The sequence below is a fragment of the Astyanax mexicanus genome, unplaced genomic scaffold (assembly GCF_023375975.1).
Source record: "Astyanax mexicanus isolate ESR-SI-001 unplaced genomic scaffold, AstMex3_surface scaffold_34, whole genome shotgun sequence".
Lineage (NCBI taxonomy): Eukaryota > Metazoa > Chordata > Actinopteri > Characiformes > Acestrorhamphidae > Astyanax > Astyanax mexicanus.
Window position 1 is genome coordinate 1,800,501 of NW_026040044.1, and position 23,515 is coordinate 1,824,015.

General features: G+C 44.6%; 1 protein-coding gene across 1 annotated transcript in view; it reads right to left on the bottom strand.

The window, feature by feature from the left end:
- Positions 1–21,583, bottom strand: part of LOC125780517 (vacuolar protein sorting-associated protein 52 homolog) — a 69,974-nt gene extending 48,391 nt beyond the window's left edge. The window contains exons 1-5 of the mRNA XM_049473173.1: positions 21,467–21,583; positions 20,370–20,454; positions 18,721–18,773; positions 18,542–18,617; positions 18,169–18,236 (exon numbers count right to left, since the gene is read on the bottom strand). Coding sequence (XP_049329130.1) covers positions 18,169–18,236; positions 18,542–18,617; positions 18,721–18,773; positions 20,370–20,454; positions 21,467–21,559 — 375 coding nt within the window. The 5' untranslated portion in view covers positions 21,560–21,583. The remainder of the gene's footprint in view (positions 1–18,168; positions 18,237–18,541; positions 18,618–18,720; positions 18,774–20,369; positions 20,455–21,466) is intronic.
- Between the last annotated feature and the right edge of the window lie 1,932 nt (positions 21,584–23,515).

Sequence of the window (23,515 nt, forward strand, 5' to 3'; positions counted from 1 at the left end):
GCTTTTCTCGCCACACATCTACAAGATTATAAGTAGATAGAAGAGTAGATAAAACAGTCACAGAGTGGGGATGAGGCTCTTCTCCATTCCTATCCTTAGTAAAATCCATAGTACAATTCCAATCCCCACCTAAAACAGTAATATCCCCAGAGGGTAAAGACTGCAGAACAGTATTTATTTTATTAAAAAACTCAACTCTGTCAGGTCCTTTATTAGGGGCATAAATGTTAATGAAAAGAAAAACATGATCATAAATTCTAGCTCTGATCATCTGTGCACGACCTGCTTCTATCTCTTTCTTAGACAAAACTGTGACTTGTAAGGATTGTGAAAAACTATCGCTATTCCACAACTAACATTAGAAAGATGACTTTGATAAACGTCTCCTCTAAACCACAACCCCCAATCATCTGCTTTATCATCACTATGGGTCTCTTGTAAAAAACAAACATCCAGCTGCTTCAAACTAAACAGCTCAGAAAAAAGAGACTGTTTACTCCTATCTCTTAGCCCATTTACGTTTAGAGAGCCCACCCTCAAAATACCCATGAATACAAGAGAAGCAAAGAGACAGTATAAAAGAGAACGGGAAAAACTGACAGAAAAAGCCCTCTTCCCACATGCTCTGTGCTCATACATTTATACGGCCATGCTCAGAACCAGCTTTAGCACCAGGCCTCGCAGCCTTGGCTTTTCGAACAGATGTTATGTGTTTTTTTAGACGAAACCTTTTCTGTTTTGACAGAACGTCAAATCCAACATTTTTCTGTACCATCAGCGCTGAACACACAAACTTATCCAAATCCGGGAAAAAATTACTAATCTCTACAGACTTACCTTTAGTTTCATCCAAAAAAGAGTTAATCTGTTCAACAGTATACAATGATTCACTACTAAACTGACTACCTGCTCCTATATCAGAACACTCAGACAGTCTGTCCTCTTCCTCCTCCATCAACATATCCTCCTCTACAGACACCACAGATTCAGACTGCGACTCACTCACTGTTACAGAACCAGCAGCACTGCCCCACTCACCACTAAGCACAGCCAACTCACCACTGGGCCTAGCATGCTCACCACTAGACCCAGCTAAAACACCACTGGGCCTAGCATGCTCACCACTAAACCCAGCTAAATCACCACTGGGCCTAGCATGCTCACCACCAGACCCAGCTAAATCACCACTGGGCCTAGCATGCTCACCACTAAACCCAGCTAAATCACCACTGGGCCTAGCATGCTCACCACCAGACCCAGCTAAAACACCACTGGGCCTAGCATGCTCACCACCAGACCCAGCTAAAACACCACTGGGCCTAGCATGCTCACCACTAGACCCAGCTAAAACACCACTGGGCCTAGCATGCTCACCACTAGACCCAGCTAAAACACCACTGGGCCTAGCATGCTCACCACTAAACCCAGCTAAATCACCACTGGGCCTAGCATGCTCACCACCAGACCCAGCTAAAACACCACTGGGCCTAGCATGCTCACCACTAAACCAAGCTAAATCACCACTGGGCCTAGCATGCTCACCACCAGACCCAGCTAAAACACCACTGGGCCTAGCATGCTCACCACTAGACCCAGCTAAAACACCACTGGACCTAGCATGTTCACCACTAGACCCAGCTAAATCACCACTGGGCCTAGCATGCTCACCACCAGACCCAGCTAAAACACCACTGGGCCTAGCATGCTCACCACCAGACCCAGCTAAAACACCACTGGGCCTAGCATGCTCACCACCAGACCCAGCTAAAAGACCACTGGGCCTAGCATGCTCACCACCAGACCCAGCTAAAACACCACTGGGCCTAGCATGCTCACCACCAGACCCAGCTAAAACACCACTGGGCCTAGCATGCTCACCACCAGACCCAGCTAAAACACCACTGGGCCTAGCATGCTCACCACTAGACCCAGCTAAATCACCACTGGGCCTAGCATGCTCACCACCAGACCCAGCTAAATCACCACTGGGCCTAGCATGCTCACCACCAGACCCAGCTAAATCACCACTGGGCCTAGCATGCTCACCACCAGACCCAGCTAAAACACCACTGGACCTAGCATGCTCACCACCAGACCCAGCTAAAACACCACTGGGCCTAGCATGCTCACCACTAGACCCAGCTAAATCACCACTGGGCCTAGCATGCTCACCACCAGACCCAGCTAAAACACCACTGGGCCTAGCATGCTCACCACTAGACCCAGCTAAAACACCACTGGGCCTAGCATGCTCACCACTAGACCCAGCTAAATCACCACTGGGCCTAGCATGCTCACCACCAGACCCAGCTAAAACACCACTGGGCCTAGCATGCTCACCACTAGACCCAGCTAAAACACCACTGGGCCTAGCATGTTCACCACTAGACCCAGCTAAATCACCACTGGGCCTAGCATGCTCACCACCAGACCCAGCTAAAACACCACTGGGCCTAGCATGCTCACCACCAGACCCAGCTAAATCACCACTGGGCCTAGCATGCTCACCACCAGACCCAGCTAACCACTGGGCCTAGCATGCTCACCACCAGACCCAGCTAAAACACCACTGGGCCTAGCATGCTCACCACTAGACCCAGCTAAATCACCACTGGGCCTAGCATGCTCACCACCAGACCCAGCTAAAACACCACTGGGCCTAGCATGCTCACCACCAGACCCAGCTAACCACTGGGCCTAGCATGCTCACCACCAGACCCAGCTAAAACACCACTGGGCCTAGCATGCTCACCACTAGACCCAGCTAAATCACCACTGGGCCTAGCATGCTCACCACCAGACCCAGCTAAAACACCACTGGGCCTAGCATGCTCACCACTAGACCCAGCTAAAACACCACTGGGCCTAGCATGTTCACCACTAGACCCAGCTAAATCACCACTGGGCCTAGCATGCTCACCACCAGACCCAGCTAAAACACCACTGGGCCTAGCATGCTCACCACCAGACCCAGCTAAAACACCACTGGGCCTAGCATGCTCACCACCAGACCCAGCTAAATCACCACTGGGCCTAGCATGCTCACCACCAGACCCAGCTAACCACTGGGCCTAGCATGCTCACCACCAGACCCAGCTAAAACACCACTGGGCCTAGCATGCTCACCACCAGACCCAGCTAAAACACCACTGGGCCTAGCATGCTCACCACCAGACCCAGCTAAAACACCACTGGGCCTAGCATGCTCACCACTAGACCCAGCTAAATCACCACTGGGCCTAGCATGCTCACCACCAGACCCAGCTAAAACACCACTGGGCCTAGCATGTTCACCACTAGACCCAGCTAAATCACCACTGGGCCTAGCATGCTCACCACCAGACCCAGCTAAAACACCACTGGGCCTAGCATGCTCACCACCAGACCCAGCTAAAACACCACTGGACCTAGCATGCTCACCACCAGACCCAGCTAAAACACCACTGGGCCTAGCATGCTCACCACCAGACCCAGCTAAATCACCACTGGGCCTAGCATGCTCACCACCAGACCCAGCTAAAACACCACTGGGCCTAGCATGTTCACCACTAGACCCAGCTAAATCACCACTGGGCCTAGCATGCTCACCACCAGACCCAGCTAAAACACCACTGGGCCTAGCATGCTCACCACCAGACCCAGCTAAAACACCACTGGGCCTAGCATGCTCACCACCAGACCCAGCTAAATCACCACTGGGCCTAGCATGCTCACCACCAGACCCAGCTAAATCACCACTGGGCCTAGCATGCTCACCACCAGACCCAGCTAAAACACCACTGGGCCTAGCATGCTCACCACCAGACCCAGCTAAATCACCACTGGGCCTAGCATGCTCACCACCAGACCCAGCTAAAACACCACTGGGCCTAGCATGCTCACCACTAGACCCAGCTAAATCACCACTGGGCCTAGCATGCTCACCACCAGACCCAGCTAAAACACCACTGGGCCTAGCATGCTCACCACCAGACCCAGCTAAAACACCACTGGGCCTAGCATGCTCACCACCAGACCCAGCTAAATCACCACTGGGCCTAGCATGCTCACCACTAGACCCAGCTAAAACACCACTGGGCCTAGCATGCTCACCACCAGACCCAGCTAAAACACCACTGGGCCTAGCATGCTCACCACCAGACCCAGCTAAATCACCACTGGGCCTAGCATGCTCACCACCAGACCCAGCTAAATCACCACTGGGCCTAGCATGCTCACCACCAGACCCAGCTAAAACACCACTGGGCCTAGCATGCTCACCACCAGACCCAGCTAAATCACCACTGGGCCTAGCATGCTCACCACCAGACCCAGCTAAATCACCACTGGGCCTAGCATGCTCACCACCAGACCCAGCTAAATCACCACTGGGCCTAGCATGCTCACCACCAGACCCAGCTAAATCACCACTGGGCCTAGCATGCTCACCACCAGACCCAGCTAAAACACCACTGGGCCTAGCATGCTCACCACCAGACCCAGCTAAAACACCACTGGGCCTAGCATGCTCACCACCAGACCCAGCTAAAACACCACTGGGCCTAGCATGCTCACCACCAGACCCAGCTAAAACACCACTGGGCCTAGCATGCTCACCACCAGACCCAGCTAAATCACCACTGGGCCTAGCATGCTCACTACAAGGCCCAGTCAGCTCACCACTGGGCCTAACTAACTCACCACTGTTCAAAAAACTACATTCTTCCCCACTATCCTGCACACTAAGCCCAGCTGCACCCTGACCAGCCCGCTGCTGACTGCCCTCATCCTGCTTCACCTTCTTCCCCACCAAACGCTCACTCACCTTCACTCCATGCTTCAGCTCCAGAGCTAAGGATGTGCCTTCACCCAGGCCCTGAGTCACCTCCACCTCCACGGTGTCACTGTGTCCGTCCGCAGTAGAGGCCTGGTTCTCCTGTGGTCCCCGTTGCCCTCTATGAGGACACGCAAAACGCTTGTGTCCAATATCACCGCATTCAAAACACCGTAAGCTATCTGTGCTAGCATAAACCATATAGGAGCTCTCCCCGTGAGCTACACGGAAAGAGACCTCCAATGTTTTATCTGAACTGTTGAGAAACATAAACACATTCCTCCTAAAAGACATGACGTGTTTTAGTGCTGTGTTCTTACAGCCGAGTGGAATCGCGGTAATCTCGCTCGCAATCTTCCCAAACCGGACAAGTTCCTTTTTGATTAGCTCATTAGGAATAAAGGGCCGGACATTAGAGATTGTAACTCTTGTAGCCGGTGTCCGCAGTGGAGACACCGGTACAAAAGTCCCAAACACCACTTTCTACCAGCTGATTAACTAAACGCTCCTCCTTTAGAAAGACAACCACAGCTTTATTCATTGAGGAAGCTGAATAAATCTGTTCAGGACCTACAGCTTCACTCACTGCTAACAGCACGTCTTCCACAGTCGCTCCTGCAGCAGGAACAGACCTGAAACCATTAGCAAGGGATAGAGAGCCCGCCATGGCCCCCCAAACCCCCCCCCCGCCGCTAACAGCGGCTACAGAAATACAGTGAATCTCAACAGTCAGAAAAAAAAGTTACAGAAATTAGGAGAAAAAGAGAAAACTCTCCAAACAAACACAGCCCCCTCACACAGCACTCTCACACAACCCAACTCCCAGCATGCAACAGAGAGAGAGAGAGAGAGAGAGAGAGAGAGAGAGAGAGAGAGAGAGAGAGAGAGAGAGAGAGAGACAGAGAGAGAGAGACAGAGAGAAAGAGACAGAGAGAAAGAGAGAGACACAGAGAGAGAGAGACAGAGAAAGAGAGAGAGAGAGAGAGAGAGAGAGAGAGAGAGAGAGAGAGAGAGAGAGACAGAGAGAGAGACAGAGAGAGAGACAGAGAGAGAGAGAGAGAGAAAGAGAGAGACACAGAGAGACTTTTTTGACTTTTAAAACACCTTTATATAATTTCATACATTAATTTACTTCATACTTGTTTTAAAAGTACTTCAGATTTGGTACACATAAAAAACCACATCCCACCACCAAAAAAAGTCTTACATCACAAATTAAACATAAAGCCACACTGCTCATCTGATTCACAAATATATCCCCCAACCCCCCATTTTAAAAAGAAAGATTCCACATCACCATTCAGCTCATGATATGCATATTCTAGTTTTAACCTTTTTAAAATCAATCCTCTCACCATTAACACCGGATTTGTCCCTTCATTTCCTTTGATCTTATTTTTTCTAGTGCACCAGATCGCTAACTTAGCTGCTCCAAACAAAAAATTCAAAATAACAATTTTTTCTTTTTTGGAGACAGAGTACTTTGGTCCGTAAATAAAGTCACAGATATTAAAAGACCCTTGAATAGCTTGACTCCATTCCTTTACAAGGTATAGCAATGAGCTTAACCGGGAACACTTCAGGAATAAATGAGAAACCGTCTCTGTGGCCCCACAAAATGGACTCCCTTCCCCAGCTAGTGGATCGAGCCGAGCCGCGTGTCTGTTTGTGGCTATAATCCCGTGTACCATCCTCCACTGGAGGTCCCCCATCTTTTTATCGATGGGCCTTTTGTACAGGGACCGCCAGCGACCTTTCAGGGATGAGTCTGCAGCCACAACCTCAGTCCAGCTTTGTTTGTCTTTTACGTCCTTAAGTTGTTGAAAATGAATGATTTTTGTGCAGGCTTGATAAAGTGAAACTTTGCAAATGTCACCAAATTTCCCAAGAACTGGGGTTTCTAGGGAAAGAAGCTTCCCCGGATCCTCCTGCCATTGTCCTATTTCCATTTGGATTTCCAGTTCTGGAAAATCACCCACTTCACACTGGTTGTCTTCTGCTGTGGTCATATTTAAAAAGTGCATTGCAGGTCCAGACAAGTCGACCTTCAGCCGGTCCAGTACCTGTGAGGCCAGGCGCACCGACCTAAGGCCCACCATGCCTGCCAACTGCTCAGCAGATATCCATGCCCGTTTCTGTCTTAAGTGGCGAATCTTGCAGATACCGGCCTCCAACAGATCTCTGCTCATCGCACCCGTGACTTGAGCCACACTGGGGAGAGCAGGGTTAAAAAATAACGGCTCCTCAAAAATCCATCCTGAAATTTCAGAGCAGCTTACCCTGGAGACAGAGAAGAGCTGCCAGGCCTCCATGGCTGCTTTATAAACCGGAGTAAGGCCACTCAAGTCCACTGCCTTCAATGAAAGGCAAAACAGATGTCCATCCGACCTGCAAAGCGCAGAAGAGCGCAGGCCACATCCTTCCAGCTGTGATGATCCTGCTGGTACAAAAGTCTCTGTACTGCCTGCAAACGCAGAACTGCCACCCTGGAGCGAATATCAATCAGCCCCTGCCCCCCTTCCTGTAGGGGGAGATACAGGGCAGCTGCCCTCAGCCAATGCTGCCCACTCCAAAAAAAGTCCACCAGTGTCCTCTGAAGCTCACTTATTAGCTGCAAAGGTGGATTCAGTACAGTAAACCTATGCCAGAGAGCAGAAGCAATAAGGTTGTTGGCTACTAGAACTCACCCCCTATATGATAGCTGAGGTATCAACCATGACCATTTTGACAACCTGGCTCGAACTCTTTCCACTAACCCCTCCCAATTCTTTCAATGCAATTCAATTCAATGCTTTTACCTCCTCATTTCCAAGCCAGACCCCCAACACCTTCAGCCCTGCCCTTCCCCACTGCACACCCCCTGGAAGTAATGGCAAAGACACATTATCACTGTTTGAACTGCACCACAGGGCCTCTGTTTTTCCCCAGTTTAACTTTGCTGAAGAAGCCTTTTCATAAACTCTTAAAGAGTCTTCTAGAGCACAAACATCCTGATCATTTTTTATTACAGTAGTGATGTCATCCGCATAAGCAGAGACTTTTATGAAGTTTTGTCCTATATTTAAACCCAGCAGCTTCTTCCTCATTAAACTGAGGAGAGGCTCAACAGCTATAGAATACAACTGTCCTGATAGAGGACAACCTTGCCTTATCCCCCTGTTAACAGGAACTGGACGACTCAGACCCCCACCAACCTTAATCAAACAAGACGCTCCATTGTACAGTAATCTAATCCAGGACAATATAACATCTCCAAAACCAAAAGCTCTTAACGTGCTGAATAAATATTCATGGTCAACATGGTCAAAAGCTTTTTCCTGATCAAGGGACAATAAACCAAAATTTAGCTCAGAGCATTTTGCAAAATCAATCATGTCCCTGATCAGAAACAAATTGTCATAAATAGACCTATTTGTTATACAGTATGACTGGTCCCTGTGTATGATTACATTTAAAAACAATTTCAGTCTGTTTGCAATAGAACGTGACAGTATTTTAGTCAGTACAAAGAAGCGACACAGGTCTCCAGTTCTTTAGTAGGCAGAGGTCTCCCTTCTTCGGCAGAAGAGAAAGAACTGCCCGTTGACAACTCTGGGGGAGCATCCCAGCAGCAAAACTGGCTTTCAGGACACTGAAAAAATCTTCCCCAATGACACTCCAGAAAGTCGTAAAAAAGTCTATAGGTAACCCATCTATACCAGGAGCTCTTCCAGGTGTAAGCTGTTTTACAGCCTCAGTGACCTCCTCAAAAGTCAAAGGTCCATCCAAATCCTGTCTCTGCAACTCATCCAGTTGGGGTAAATCTGTAAGCAAAGCCTCGGAACAGTTTTGGTCTATACATCCAACTGCATACAGGTCTGTATAGAAAGTTGTTGCCTGTCTCCGCATTTCCAGTGAGTCTGTCGTTATTGTCCCATCATCCCTTTTCAAGGAAACCAGGGACTGATGTTTGGTGGTGGGCTTTTCTAAATCAAAGAAAAAAGCAGTGGGTGCATCCATGTCCTGTACTGCCATGAACCTGGACCTCACCAAAACTCCCTTCACCTTCTCAATGAGAAGTTTACTCAATTCTTGTAGCTTCTTGGTTAAGACTGGCTTTAACCCCAAGATATTCTGATTTATCATTTGTTCTTGAACACATAGAATATCCTGCTCTAGTATTTGAGCAGCCGTTTTTAATTTAGCTGCAGAAAAAGCTGAAAAGTCCTTACAAAAGGTCCTAATATGAGCCTTCCCTATCTCCCACCACTGCATAAGATTTTCAAAATCCCCTTTTTTAGAAGACCATTCCTCCCAAAACAGCTCAAAACTTTCTATAAAAAACTTATCCTGTAAAAGTTTCTTATTAAAATACCATAAACTATTTTTGCACCAAGTAAGACCGAGAGAAATATCCATAACACATAAGTGATGATCAGAGAAAGAGGTTGGTAGAATAAAAGATTTAATAACCTTAGGTCTAATACACTGTGAAACATAAAACCTATCTAAACGTGCAGCATAGACCCCTCCACCATACACTCTAACCCATGTATACTGCTTTACTGCAGGATGTTTTTCTCTCCAAATATCAGTCAGATTAAAAGTAGAAACCATTTCAGCTAAAACAGCTGCAGACTGAGGATGTGGCTCTTGTCCATTTCTGTCTTTAACAAAATTTAGGGTACAATTCCAATCCCCTCCCATTATAACTATGTCCTCAGAAGAAATGGACTGCAATACCTTTCTCAGGTTTAAAAACAATTTTAATCTTTCTGGTCCTTTATTTTGGCCATATACGTTTATGAGAGCATACACAGTATTACAGATCTTTACTACAAACAAACGTCCAGGAGTTATTTCACTTTTAGACAACACAGTGACATTTAGAGACTGGGAGAAAAAAATAGCCACCCCTGCACTAATACTGGAAAAATGGCTAAACACTGCTTCCCCTTTCCACCACATCCCCCAATCACTGACTGAATCCTCATCACTATGAGTCTCCTGTAAAAAACATACATTTAATTTCTTAATATTAAAATACTCATTAAATACTTCTGGTTTACTTCTATCTCTAAACCCATTTACATTCAGAGAACCCACCCTTAGCTGGCCCATGAAAGAAATAGAGAAGAAGAGAAAACAGAACAGCAAAAGAAAAGAGAAACAGACAGTAAAGGATCTTTCTCTACGTGCACTCTGATTATTCATCTACATGGTCTGAGCAGGCTTTACTGCCACTTCTCCTGAATTTGGCTTTACGGATTGCAGTGATGTGTTTCTTTAAACGAAAACGCTTCTTTTGTGAAAGCTCATTATAACCAACACTCTTCTGTATCTTCAGTACAGAACAGACAAACTTCTCTAAATCAGGAAAAAAGTCAATCACTTCTACAGACCTGCCTTTTGTCTCATCTAGAAAAGCATTAATCTGATCCACAGTGTACAGTGTTTCAGAGTTAAGCTGACTCCCACCAACATCAGAAAACTCAGACAGCCTGTCCTCCTCATCCATGCTCTCCTGCACTGACTGTGAGTCTCTCACGGCCTCAGAGTCAGGAGGGAGGACCTTCTCACTCAGTCCAGTAGTAACATTCCTGTCTATCCTACCCCGCACTTCACCACTGACCCCAGCAGCAGCTCCAGCATCAACATGACTGCTCTGAGCTCCCTCACTCTCCACCACCACTCTCTCACTCTCCTCCACCACCACTCTCTCACTCTCCTCCACCACCACTTTCTCACTCTCCTCCACCAAACGCTCACTCACCTCCACTCCACGACCTACTGCTGAAGTTGAGGGGGCGGCTTCATCCCGAACACCAACCGTGTCCACACCAGCAGTCCCAGCGCTCCCACCGTGTCCAGCCGCTGCGGGCTCCCGGTAATGTTGGGCGACAGTCTGATCCTTGTGTGGACACGCAAACCGTTTGTGTCCGATGTCACCACACTCAAAACACTTTAGACTTTCTGTACTAGCGAACAACATGTACGATCTTTCCTTAAAAACAATACGGAAAGAGACGTCCAGTGTTTTACTCGGGCTGTTTAAAAACATCAGCACCTGACGTCTGAAAGACAGCACATGTTTAAACATGTTTTTTTTACAGCCCAGTGAAATCTCAGAGATAGCGCTTGCAAATTTGCCAAAACGGCCGAGCTCTTTAGCGATCAATTCATTTGGAAGAGACGAAGGAACATTAGAAATAGTAACTTTAGTAGCCGGTGTTTGGAGAGGACTCACCGGCACATATGACTCTAGCACCCATATTCCGCTCTCAGTGAGCTGCTCTACAAGCCGCTGTTCTTTTAAAAACACAACAACAGCCTTATTCATTCGAGAAGCGGAGTAAATCTGCTCAGCACCGATTTTATCAGCCACCCCTGTCAATACATCCTCAACTGAAGCTTCAGCAGGAGGGACACATCTGAAAGCGTTAGAGAGGGACAGAGACGGCGTCTCTGCAGCATGGCCGGCCGCCATGATCCGCTCTCTCCGCACTCAGCGGATATATTCTTATTAACACTCACTTCTGATCACCAGTGAACTCCGTCTATCAGAAAAGTGCTTAAAGAAGAAAAAACAGCTTAGAAAAAGCGAAAACCGCTCTCACACCGCACCGCACTCTCACACCGTCAAACTCCCAGCATGCACCAGAGAGAGAGAGAGAGAGAGACAGAGAGAGAGAGACAGACACAGAGAGAGACAGAGAGAGAGAGACAGAGAAAGAGAGAGAGAGAGACAGAGAGAGAGAGACAGACAGAGAGAGAGACAGAGAGAGAGACAGAGATACAGAGAAAGAGAGACAGAGAAAGAGAGAGAGATACAGAGAGAGAGAGACAGAGAAAGAGAGACAGGGAGAGAGAGAGAGAGAGAGAGAGAGAGAGAGAGAGAGAGAGAGAGAAAGAGAGACAGAGATACAGAGAGAGAGAGACAGAGAAAGAGAGAGAGAGAGAGACTTTTACAAAGCTTTATTAAACAAAAACGTTTAAAAATATTTCACAATTCATCTAACTCTTACTCAAGACTGACACAAAACCTAAGAATAAAATATGAGAAAAAGAGACAAAACCTCACAAACACATCACAAGTTCCCCCTCATCAACATAACACAGTGCTTGATTTACACACCACATATTATTAAAAGTCATTAGGTCATTTACTGAACTGAGATACGCAAAATCTACTTTAATGCGTGCACTTAATAAACTTCTCAGCAGTGCCTCTGGATCAGTGAGTCCCAGTCCTCTGATCTTGTTTCTCCTTGTTAGCCATGTGGCTAGTTTGGCCTGGCCAAACACAAAATTTAATAAACAGCATTTAAAACGCTGTCCAGCAGTATACCTTGGCCCCAATATGAAAAGACCAAAACTAAATTTCACCCCCATACTTAAGCAAAACCTGTGTAAAAATCCAAATAGTCCATTCAGACGTGAACAGTCCGTGAACATATGTTGTACAGTCTCAGTTTTTAAGCAGAAGGGACACCCAGTTTCGGACCCCTGGGCGAAATGTGCAGTGTGAACCCTTGTGGCAATTGCTCCATGTATAATTCTCCACTGAAGATCTCCTGACCTTTTTGGGAGTGGCAGTTTATACAGAATCCTCCACCTAAAACCGGCGGTGCTCTGATGTTTCAGCAGTTCTTGCCACTGATGTTCACGAACATCCTCTAAAGCTCTCAAGTGCCTCACTTTCACACAAGCTGCATACAAGGCCTTACCATCAGTCTCTTCAAACTGACCCAGGTTTGGCGAGGAGAAAGTCAGGAGAGTGCCTTTACCCTCTTCCCATCCTCCGTGTGCAGCAGTCACACACAACGAAGGGAAATCCACAGCAGAATCCCGCCTAGGCAGTTCGAGGTAAACCCGCACCTGTTGGGGTAAAGCCTGCTGAACCTCACCCAGGATCCGCTCAAGAAGTCTCTCCGTCGTTACTCCTGTCTGCTGTGCGAGGAGCTGTGCTGACTTCCATGCAGTACCACTCAATTCCCGCAGATGACCCAGCTTGCATATGCCAGCATTTAGAAATCTTCTTATCAGCGTAGAGGAAGATGCCGAACAAAGGGGTATCATCCGATTATAGAAAATCGGCTCCTCCCACGCCCAGAGTGTTGGTTGTAGACCTCCCTCTCGTGTGAACCGCAACATGCACCATGCCTTCAAAACAGAGGAATAGAAGCTCTCTAGCCCCGAAAGGTTTACTCCATCAAGATCCATGAGGAAGAGGTGTCGGTCTAACCCCATATTGCCAGCTTTCTGGAGCAGTTTATATGCTATTTCCCTCCAGGACAGACCTGGAATGTACAGCAGTCTTTGTGCTGCTTTGAGTCTGAACGCAGTTACCCTGCTCTCCAGATCCACAAGGCCCTGTCCTCCCTCATGTGTTGGCAGGAAGAGCACAGCAGCCTTTAGCCAGTGCTGGCCCGACCAGAAAAAGTCCACCAGTCTTCTCTGTATTTCTGCCAGCAGACCAGCAGGAGCATTTAAAACTGCCAATCTGTGCCACAGGGTAGACGCTATCAAATTATTAATAATCAGCACTCTTCCCCTATAAGACATTTGTGGAAGAAGCCACTTCCAACGCGAAAGTCTTTGGGTTACCGAAGGCAGGACACCCTCCCAGTTCTTCTGCACTGCCTCTGATGAGCCCAGATGAATGCCCAAAATTTTGAGACCAGACTTATTCCATTGTAGGCCTCCAGGCAGTGGAGGTGGATCAGCGTTCATCCAGGGCCCACAGAGTAAGGCCCCACTTTTGCTCCAATTAACTTTAGCAGATGAAGCAGCACTGTATGTAGAGAGACACTCTTCTAGTCCAATCACATCAGCTTTATCATGCACGAATATAGACACATCATCTGCATAAGCTGACACCACTGTACAGGGCAATCCATAAATGCTCAATCCATTGACTTTTTTCCTTATTAGCCTCAAAAGAGGTTCTATGGCAAGGGAAAAAAGCTGTCCTGACATGCCACAGCCTTGACGCACTCCCTTCCCCAAATCCACAGGTCTGCTGAGGCCCCCACCCACCTTAACAAGGCAAGAGGCACCAGTATAAAGCAGCTTCACACACTTTACGAAGCTTTCCCCAAAACCAAAATTTAACAGAGTAGTAAAGAGATAATCATGATTTACTCTATCAAACGCCTTCTCCTGATCTAGTGAGACCAAACCAATATCAAGAGAAGCGCTATTGGACAAACCAATCACATCCCTTATTAAAAACAAATTATCTGTTATTGATCGGCCAGGAATACAGTAAGATTGATCTCTGTGTATAATAGTGTCCAGTACACATTTTAGCCTGTTGGCTAGTGTTTTAGAAAAAAATTTATAATCTGTGCACAACAAAGCCAAAGGACGCCAATTCTTCAGTTCACACAAGTCACCTTTTTTAGGTAAAAGAGTCAATACTGCTCTCCTACAGCTTAGAGGCAACTCACCACTCAGTAAGCATTCCATTAAAACTGAAAGTAGGTCTTGTCCAATCAAATCCCAAAAAGCTCTATAAAACTCAACTGGGAGCCCGTCAATGCCGGGGGAACGGCCTGGAGCCATCTGAAAGGCTGCAGCTTTAAGCTCAGTCAGGGTCAGTGGGAGTTCTAGGGAATTCATATCACCCTCTGCTAATTTAGGCATATCAGTCATAAGTACATTTATGCATTCTTCACTGCAGTTTTCAGCTTTATATAAGTCAGAATAGAACTCGACGGCTCTCTCACGTATTTCATTTACATCAGAAGACAGGCGACCATCAGCCATATACAGAGCATGCATATGTTTGCTCTCACTGTACTTCCTTTCAAGGCTAAAAAAGAAAGAGCTGGGAGCATCCATTTCTCTGAACATCTGAAATCTAGCTCTTACAAGTGCACCTTTTGCTCTTTCTAAAAGGAAGGTACCCATATCACGCCGCAATTCCTCTATCTCAGCTTGCAAACCCTGCTGATTTTGTCCCACAATTTGCTGTTGCAATTGAACTATGTTCCGCTCAAGAGTTATTAACACCCTTTGCTTTTCTGAAGTGGCATACGCAGTGTACTGCTTACAGAACAGACTGATTTGAACCTTCCCAACATCCCACCATTGTTTTAAAGAATCAAAATCAGCCTTTCTATCTGACCATCTAACCCAGAATTCACGAAAGCTAGAGCAGAAGGTGATGTCTTGTAATAGCTTTACATTGAACTTCCAGTAAGCCGCTCTCCTGTGACAGGCCGAAAAGGCCAGGTGCACAGTAACTGCACAGTGGTCAGAAAAACTCACTGGCACAACATGGGCTCTAACGACCCTATTACAGTGTGAGTTAGGAATGTAGAAACGGTCAAGCCGCGCAGCACTAGTTCTACCCTCCGTCATCATCTTAACCCATGTAAACTGATTAAGGGTGGGGTGTTTTATCCGCCAACAATCAATCAAATTAAAATCAGTTACTATACTCTGTAAAAGCTTAGCTGAAGGCAGGTGCGGCTCTTCTCCAGACCTATCTACAGCAGCAGCCAGAGTACAGTTCCAATCACCCCCCAACACAAAAAAAGTGTCCTGGTGACACTGAGCTAATTCTTGCTTAAGGGAAAGAAAGAAAGTTCCCCTCTCTCTACCTATATTCGGTGCATAGACGTTCACAATAGTGAAATCCTTCTCATACATTTTAACATTCAAAATTTGCATTCGGCCTCTACACACCATTTTGTGTGAAATCACATTGAGAGACAATCCAGGTGAAATTAAAATAGCTAAACCAGCACTCACATTGGAGCCATTGTTTAAAAACAAAGGTCCCTTCCACCACATTTTCCATAGAGACTCATCATCATTATCAATATGAGTTTCTTGTAGTAACAGTATATCCAGTTTTTTATCCTGAATATACTGTGCAAGCATTTCACGTTTATAAACGTCCCTGGCACCATTAATGTTAAGAGAACCTATGCGCAGAGTGACCATGAGAAAAGCTATGGAAACCAAAAGCAGGAAAAGACAGTAATGTGCCACCATAGATTGTGTTAAAGGAGACCTACACTTCATGCCAAACTGTCTTTTCTTTTACGTACTGCTGCCGTCCACTTTTTAAGTCTGTACCGTCTCTTGATAGGAATAGTCTTAATACGACCATTTTTAGTAGCGTCCTGCACTGTCCTGACAAATTTTTCGGAATCAGGAAAGAAGCTACTCAACATTACCCCTCTTTTTCCCTTTGTTTTCTGCAGAAATTCATCAATCTCAGATAGCGTGTACGTATCACCTGCCTGCTCAAGTGAGGGAGCAGTTATCTCAGGCTGTGTGCCCGGCTCAGACAGAGCTGACTGACTGTGTAAACTAACAGGTGTTTCTGACAGTCCTGAAAAATCTGATGCCTCACTGATATTATCAGAGTCGAACTCAAGCATTACATCCTCATCCTGTACATGCTGCACTACAGAACTATCTTCCTCTATCACAGGCTTATTAGTCTTAAAACTAGCCTTACCATGAGCACTGGTGCTAAGTTCAGTAAACGTTTCAGCAGTAACAGCAGTAGGCACATTATTCACATTAACAAAGTCCCCTCCAGCTGAGCTGTCAGCACCACTGGACCTGCTTTTAACGTTAATGTCAGGATGAAGTGAATTCTCCGCTCCACTGGATACAGTGGCCACAGGAGCAGGTCTGCTATCTGCCTCAGTGTGCTCAGAAGACTCAGCCTGCTGCGAGTCCCCCTGATCAGCTGCTGAACCCCCCCGCCGCTGCGCTGCTTTATGAGGGCAGCCGAACTGTTTATGGCCAATATCTCCACATTCAAAGCAGCGGAGCTTCTCTGTACTCGCGAACACAATGTTGTCCGTCCCCGTGTTTAACTCTAAAACTAACCTCCAGATGTTGATCACGGTCAGTCAGAAACATGTAAATCTGTCTCCGAAAAGACAGGACGTGTTTAACGGCTGCATTTTTACATCCCAAAGGGACCATTTTCATAGCGCTGCTAAATTTACCAAATCGGGCTAGCTCTTTCATCAGCGCCTCATTTTTAATGAATGGAGGAACGTTGGATATAACGACGCGGGTCGCAGGAGCACTCAGCGGGCTAACCTGCACCATCACCCCGTTCAACCAGATCCCAGTCTCGATCAGCCTGTTTACACAGCTCTCAGTGTCTAAAAACACCACCACCGCTTTATTCATACGGGAAGCCGAGTAGATGTGTTCACACCCTACCTGCTCACCAACAGCCATTAACACGTCCTCGACGGTCCCGCTCTCCGGTACACACCTGACGCCATGCCGCAGAGACAGAGCCTCCACGCCGGCTCCGGAGGCCATGGCGGCCAGGTCGGCCAGAAACGGTTCAAAACCAACTATACTAACCGCTCACTAACAGTAAAAACAGAAAGAAGAGAAAGAAAAGAAAAAAGTAAAAGTTAGAAAAGTTGGCAGCACGCCAAGAAAGCCTGCACGCCACCAACAGAAACTCCGCACATGCGCAGAGAGAGAGAGAGAGAGAGAGAGACAGAGAGAGACAGAGAAAGAGAGAGAGAGGTGAACTTTGTGTTGGTGAGCTTTGGGTCATTGTCCTGCTGCAGAACCCAAGTACTCCTGAGCTTGAGGTCAGTAAGGAACTGATTCTCCTTCAGGATTTTCTGATAAAAACAGCAGAATTCCTGCTTCCATCAATTACAGCAAGTTATTATTACTATTACAGATCATCATAACACTACCACCCCCATGTTTTACATCATTCAGTATGATTCAGTTCTTTTTCTGAAATTATATGTTTTATAGTGCAGATGTGACAGGACACACCTTCCATAAAAATAGTTCTGGAGATCATCAAAATGTTTGGAAAAAAATGAAATAGGAATTCTGCGTCTACACACGTAGTACATAACGCCAAATATAACAATAACTAACTTTCCAAAAGAAAATACCAGCACTTACAGAAAAAAATAAAAATAATAAAAGATATTTGTATGTAAATGGATGGATAGATACTAAACATTTTCTAATTATAGTTCTGTAAAAGTTCTTTTCATTAAAATGCATATTTGTACTTAAATAATCACTGAAAATCAAAGTCTCTATTTTATGCATATTATTTTTACTATGGCTTACAGCCAATGAAAAGCCCCCAAAAAATCAGTGTACCAGAAAATTAGAATATTATATTATAAGACCAATTGGTACTTTCGGCAGTGTGGGCAGTGTGCCAAGTCCTGCTGGAAAATGAAATCTGCATCTCATAGATCACTCTGTGTGTAATACATCTATATAAAACATTTTAAACTGATGCACCTGTATACAGATAGACAGATAGACAGGGGGATAGACAGGTAGATAGACAGAGAGACAGACAGACAGCTGAGGTCAGCGTGTGATTGGTCTGAACTCACCTCCAGTATGGAGTCGCAGGCGGTGATCTGGTTGTGGAGAGATGCGATGTTCTGACTCTCTTTAATATCTGATTAAACTGAGCTCAAGAACTTTACAGTAAATCACAGAAAATCACAGAAAATCAGATCCAGACATATAATATAAAAATCACAAAACAATACAAACAATAACAAATTATTTGCTACAGTGCTACAATAAGCTAGGCTAGGCTATGCTAGGCTACATGTGTTCTTTGGGTAATTTCAGAGAATAATAATAAAGTATGCAGAGAGAGGTTAGAATAACGGGTGTAGGAATAAGGAATGAGCTGGTCCTGGTGTTGTGATTGGTCGATGTAAATGATAAGGGGTTATAATGATCTGATAAGGATACAGTCTTTGATGGAGGCCTGTTCAATACGCTGTAGCTCCGCCTCCACCTGTTTAGAGTACTGTCTCAGATCCACCCCCTGCACAGATCCCGCCCACAATCAATACAACACATTTACCAATAGATCAATAATCACAATAATACATCATCAAACATAATCAATACATAATAAATAATCTCACCGTTTTCAGAGCCTCCTGCACCAGTTCATCCTCCAGATTAGCCTGAATATGAACTGATCACAAATAAACACATACAGGTTTATTACACCAACATTAACACCAGAGACTCAACATCACACACTGTCTGTCTGTCTGACTGTCTATCTATATATCTGTCTGTCTGTCTATCCATAAATCCATCCGTGTATCCATCCCTCTATGGATCCATAAATTCATCCACCAATTGATCCATCCACCCATCGATTAATTTATCCATCCATCTATGTATCCATCCGTTTATCCATCCACCCACCCATTCATCCATAAATCCATCCACCCATCTATGCCTCTATGGATCCATAAATGTATCCACCAATTTATCCTTCCATCAATCCATCCATCAGTCTATCCATCCATCCGTGTATCCATTTATTTAAACATCTACCCACCCATCCATCCATCCATCCATCCATCCATCATCCATTTATCTATCTGAAATCATGCATACTAAAAACGAGTTTATCCTGTTTCTACTGTCCAGAGAAGAATGTCTACTTGATTCTGGAGGTGAAACACTGCTGTGAGGATTTAACTGCATTCAGCCACAAGAGTTTCAGTTATATAGTTATGTTATATATTTATAGTTATGGAGGCAACATGAAGAGGAGAGATGCATTGCGGTTGAACGAGCTGGTCAGGAGGGGCGGGGCAGTGGTTGGAATGGAGCTGGACTCTCTGGTTACAATAGCTGAGAGAAGGACTTTGGATGAACTGCTTTCTATCATGAACAATGATAGTCACCCACTTCACACCACCATCATGAAGCAGAGGAGTGTGTTCAGTGGCAGACTGCTGTCACAGAGCTGCACAACAGACAGACTCAGAAAATCCTTCATTCCCAGAGCCATCAGACTCTTTAACTCCTCCCATCGGGGACGGGATGCTGCTGCCGACTGAGTTTAACCCAGTCACACCACATGAACATTATTACTCAACCACTTAATTATTTACACTAACACTTCCCCAACCTTGCTTACATTAAAGTATACCTTACTCATGATTGGGTATTCACATTTTCACATTCTCTTTTTAGAACTGTCTTCTAACGTATGCAAATTTATTATATTATATTTCTATGTCACAACAGTCACTTTCGTAATCGATGTCATTGCACATTGCACTTTACTCTGTTAATTATTTAATTAACAATGACCATTAGCAACATCTACTGCACTGCTCCGTTTACAGATAGATCCTTACCTTGCATAGTTAGGTTTTTTATAGTCTTATATATTTTCTATTCTTGTGTTTTGATTTGATTTGTCTGAGTATGTTTCTTATTGTATTGTGTTGTTGCTGCTGGATGCCTAAATTTCCTTCAGGATAAATAAAGTAAGTATCTATCTATCTATCTCTCTATCTCTCTATCTATCTATCTATAGGTCAGGGTGATCACCACCCCATATCCTTATGTTCCTTAATGTATGAAAGGTGCTTTATGAATAAAGTTTATAATTTTATTATTATTATGATAAATAAGCTACAGTTACAGTAGATACAGACTCACGTTTCTGCACATCACCAAGGGGAGTCGAATTTCAGCACAACACCCTTGATCTGGGATTTAAAAGTAGTTTTACTGTAAAACAGCTGGATAAGCAGCTACTTACTGTCCACCTCATCCAGGATGAACTCATCAGTGGTTATATCCAGATCCCCCAGATTCAGAGCTGGAACCAGATCAGAGTCCGGCTTCTGATACAGTCAGAATAAAAACAACAAAACTCAGTACATCAGCTCATTAAACCAGATACTGCATCGTATCGTACCCAATAATATCGCCACCATTGTGAACTATGATATTATATCCTGAAATATGGCGCCATATCACCCACCCCTAATTATCACACCAGGGTTCTACTTTTATACTGTCTTTATCAAAAGAAAAAATAACACTGTTCTTATTTCCCACTATATATCTACTAGAGACTAGAGATTTCTTTTACTTTAATCCTGGATATATGAAGATATTTGGAGTGCATTAATATTATTAGTATCATGATCACTGACTTCTGTTACAAATCTAATGAAAATTTATTGTATTTTTTAATATCTCAGTTATATAATCACATATCATATTACATGCAATAATAACATTTAATTTTCATTTTTTGGCAGTAGTGTATTGTTGAAATATCATGATATTATTTTAGGGCCATATCGCCCACCACTAGTGGAAATCATTATTCAGTTTATTTGGTTGCGCCCATTGCTGACATAGATGTGCAAATACACACACAGCTTGTTTATTTCTGTATTTTTCAGTTTTGCCAATAGATTAGGACTGTCTGGAGCAGACAAATAAATATGAATCTATTGTCTCCATGGTTAATCTAATAACATAAATGGGATACAGAGAAATTATGATGCCTTATATTATGAGGGCTTTTATTATGAAGGGCGTCTGTAGGCCAAAACACAGCTAGGCTAATGATGCAGTGTAATAGATTGATTCGCTATAACAGCTCTGTTACAGCGGAATAAACGCTATAAATCAATAATCAATAATAAGTAGGGTTATTAACTGAGTTTATAACAGTAATACAGATCAGTATCAGTTATAAACCCGCTGTACTGAAGCCCAGCTCAGACCAAACCGCCGCCAGAACCCCGTCAGCACTCCGGTACCGATCCCACGAACCCCCGAACACCCGCCCACAGCGCGGTACCGACCCGAAACCCCCCGCTAACATTAACCAGCCGGTACCTCCTCCTGCAGATAAGCCATAGCGGCGCTCCCGGTTCCGCCCGCCGGGGTTAAATCAGCCGCAGCCCCGCCGGAGACCAACACCTCCGCCATTACTACTGACACACTGAAAACTACAACTCCCAGAAACACTACAACTCACCGTAAAAAACCTGCAACTTCTATAAAAAAACTACAACTCCCGTTAAAAACAACTACAACTATAACTTCAACAGTTATAAAAAAACTACATTTCACAATGAAAAAATCTACAACTCAACGTATAAAAAACTACAAATCCCACATTAAAAACTACAACTCACATAAAAAACCTACAACTTACCACCCCGTGTCACTCCCCGATCTGTACCCCCTGCCCGATTTGTGCCGCGCATGCGCACTGCACACTGAGCAGGGGGCGCAGATCGGGCAGCCACGGCTGTCAACAGTTGTCGGCGCTGTGAGATCGCTGATCAAGCTTAACTTCCGTTTTCTGAATTCTAGATAGACAGATAGGTGTTTAAAATAATTAAAAATCGAAAATAATCTGTTAAAATGTGTGAGCCTGCTGTGTTTTTATTTATTTTTTGTTACATATACCAAGTCTGTAAATTACTTCACATTTAAAAATTCTTTTTATTCTTAAAATACACAGCAAATTATTATAAATAACAGGTACAACACATTCATCAAAATATCAGTTTATTTTACTCTCAGAAAAAGCATGAGAGCGAACCCATATCTCTCTCAACACACACACACACACACACACACACACACACACACACACACACACACACACACACACACACACTTTCCTTGCCCATTCCTTCGTTGTGGTTGTATGTATGTGTAGTTATTAGACATTTTGTGTACAGCACTTTGGGCAGTGGAAGCTGTGTAAAGAGTGCTTTATAAATAAAGCTTACTTACTTACTTACTTACTTACTTGGAGGATGGCGTGAATGCTGAATTTAACGAAAATGTACTCTGCACAGCTCTGTAAAACTTAAAATCCTTAATTTTGACACCACAGTGTACGAGCTGTTTGCGACAGTGTGGGCGGAAGTACACCTTGGCATTACCTACCCGATCTGTGCCCCTGCTCATCTCACTCAGTTTGCAGTGCGCAGGCAGGGGGTACAGATCGGGGAGTGACACGCACTACATCCACCATCTTACCTCTGACGCCCTTTCACCTCTCACCCCTCTCTACCAGCGGCACACTTTACAGAGCTTTACCCTAATTAATTTCATTAAAATCCCCTCATTAAAATCCCCTCACTCTTATTAATAAATAAACCCCCAAACTGTCCTATTTAATAAGCACTGACTGTAAATAAAACTTAAAATTAATATTTCCTCAAATATGAAATATTTAATAATAAATATAAACAGCTTGTTTAATATTCATGAAGTATATTAATAACATTTGCGTATGCAACAAAACAAATATCATAAAGTTTCAAAGATAAATACCAAAATGTTAATGAATTCCTTCCTTACCATTTCACCTCAAAATTCCCTTTTCTAGCATAAATATTTAAACACGTGATCCTTATTATTATACATTATCTTTTACTGACAGCATTAAACATGAAGGGCAACATATATACATTACTGATGTAAATAAAATATGCTACCAAATAAATAAATAAAATAAATTCCCCACAAAATACAAGAATGAAAAGTCTTTTAAGTGGTTCTTCATCTTCATCCTCTCTCTACTGGCAGGATAGTTGAATCTGAAACACACACAGATTAAGTAAGTTTAGCTTGGGCATTAAACAAATAATATACATTCTGAACAACACAAAAGTCTAACCATCCTGGGGTACGTTTCCCAAAAGCAGTGCAGGCCACGTGTTTGATTGGTCTAATACCTGGCCACGGTGGTGTTGGTGAACTGGTTTAACTGGGGTCAGTGTTAATGTGTATTATTATTATCCCGCCGCGGGCTCGCGGGGGAATTTTGAACGCGCTCCGGTCCAACGCGGGTAAAGCGCCGTGCTTTAACGGACGGAGGATTTAGCCTATCATAAACGCTGTTTCTGCAGATCAGACGTTCAC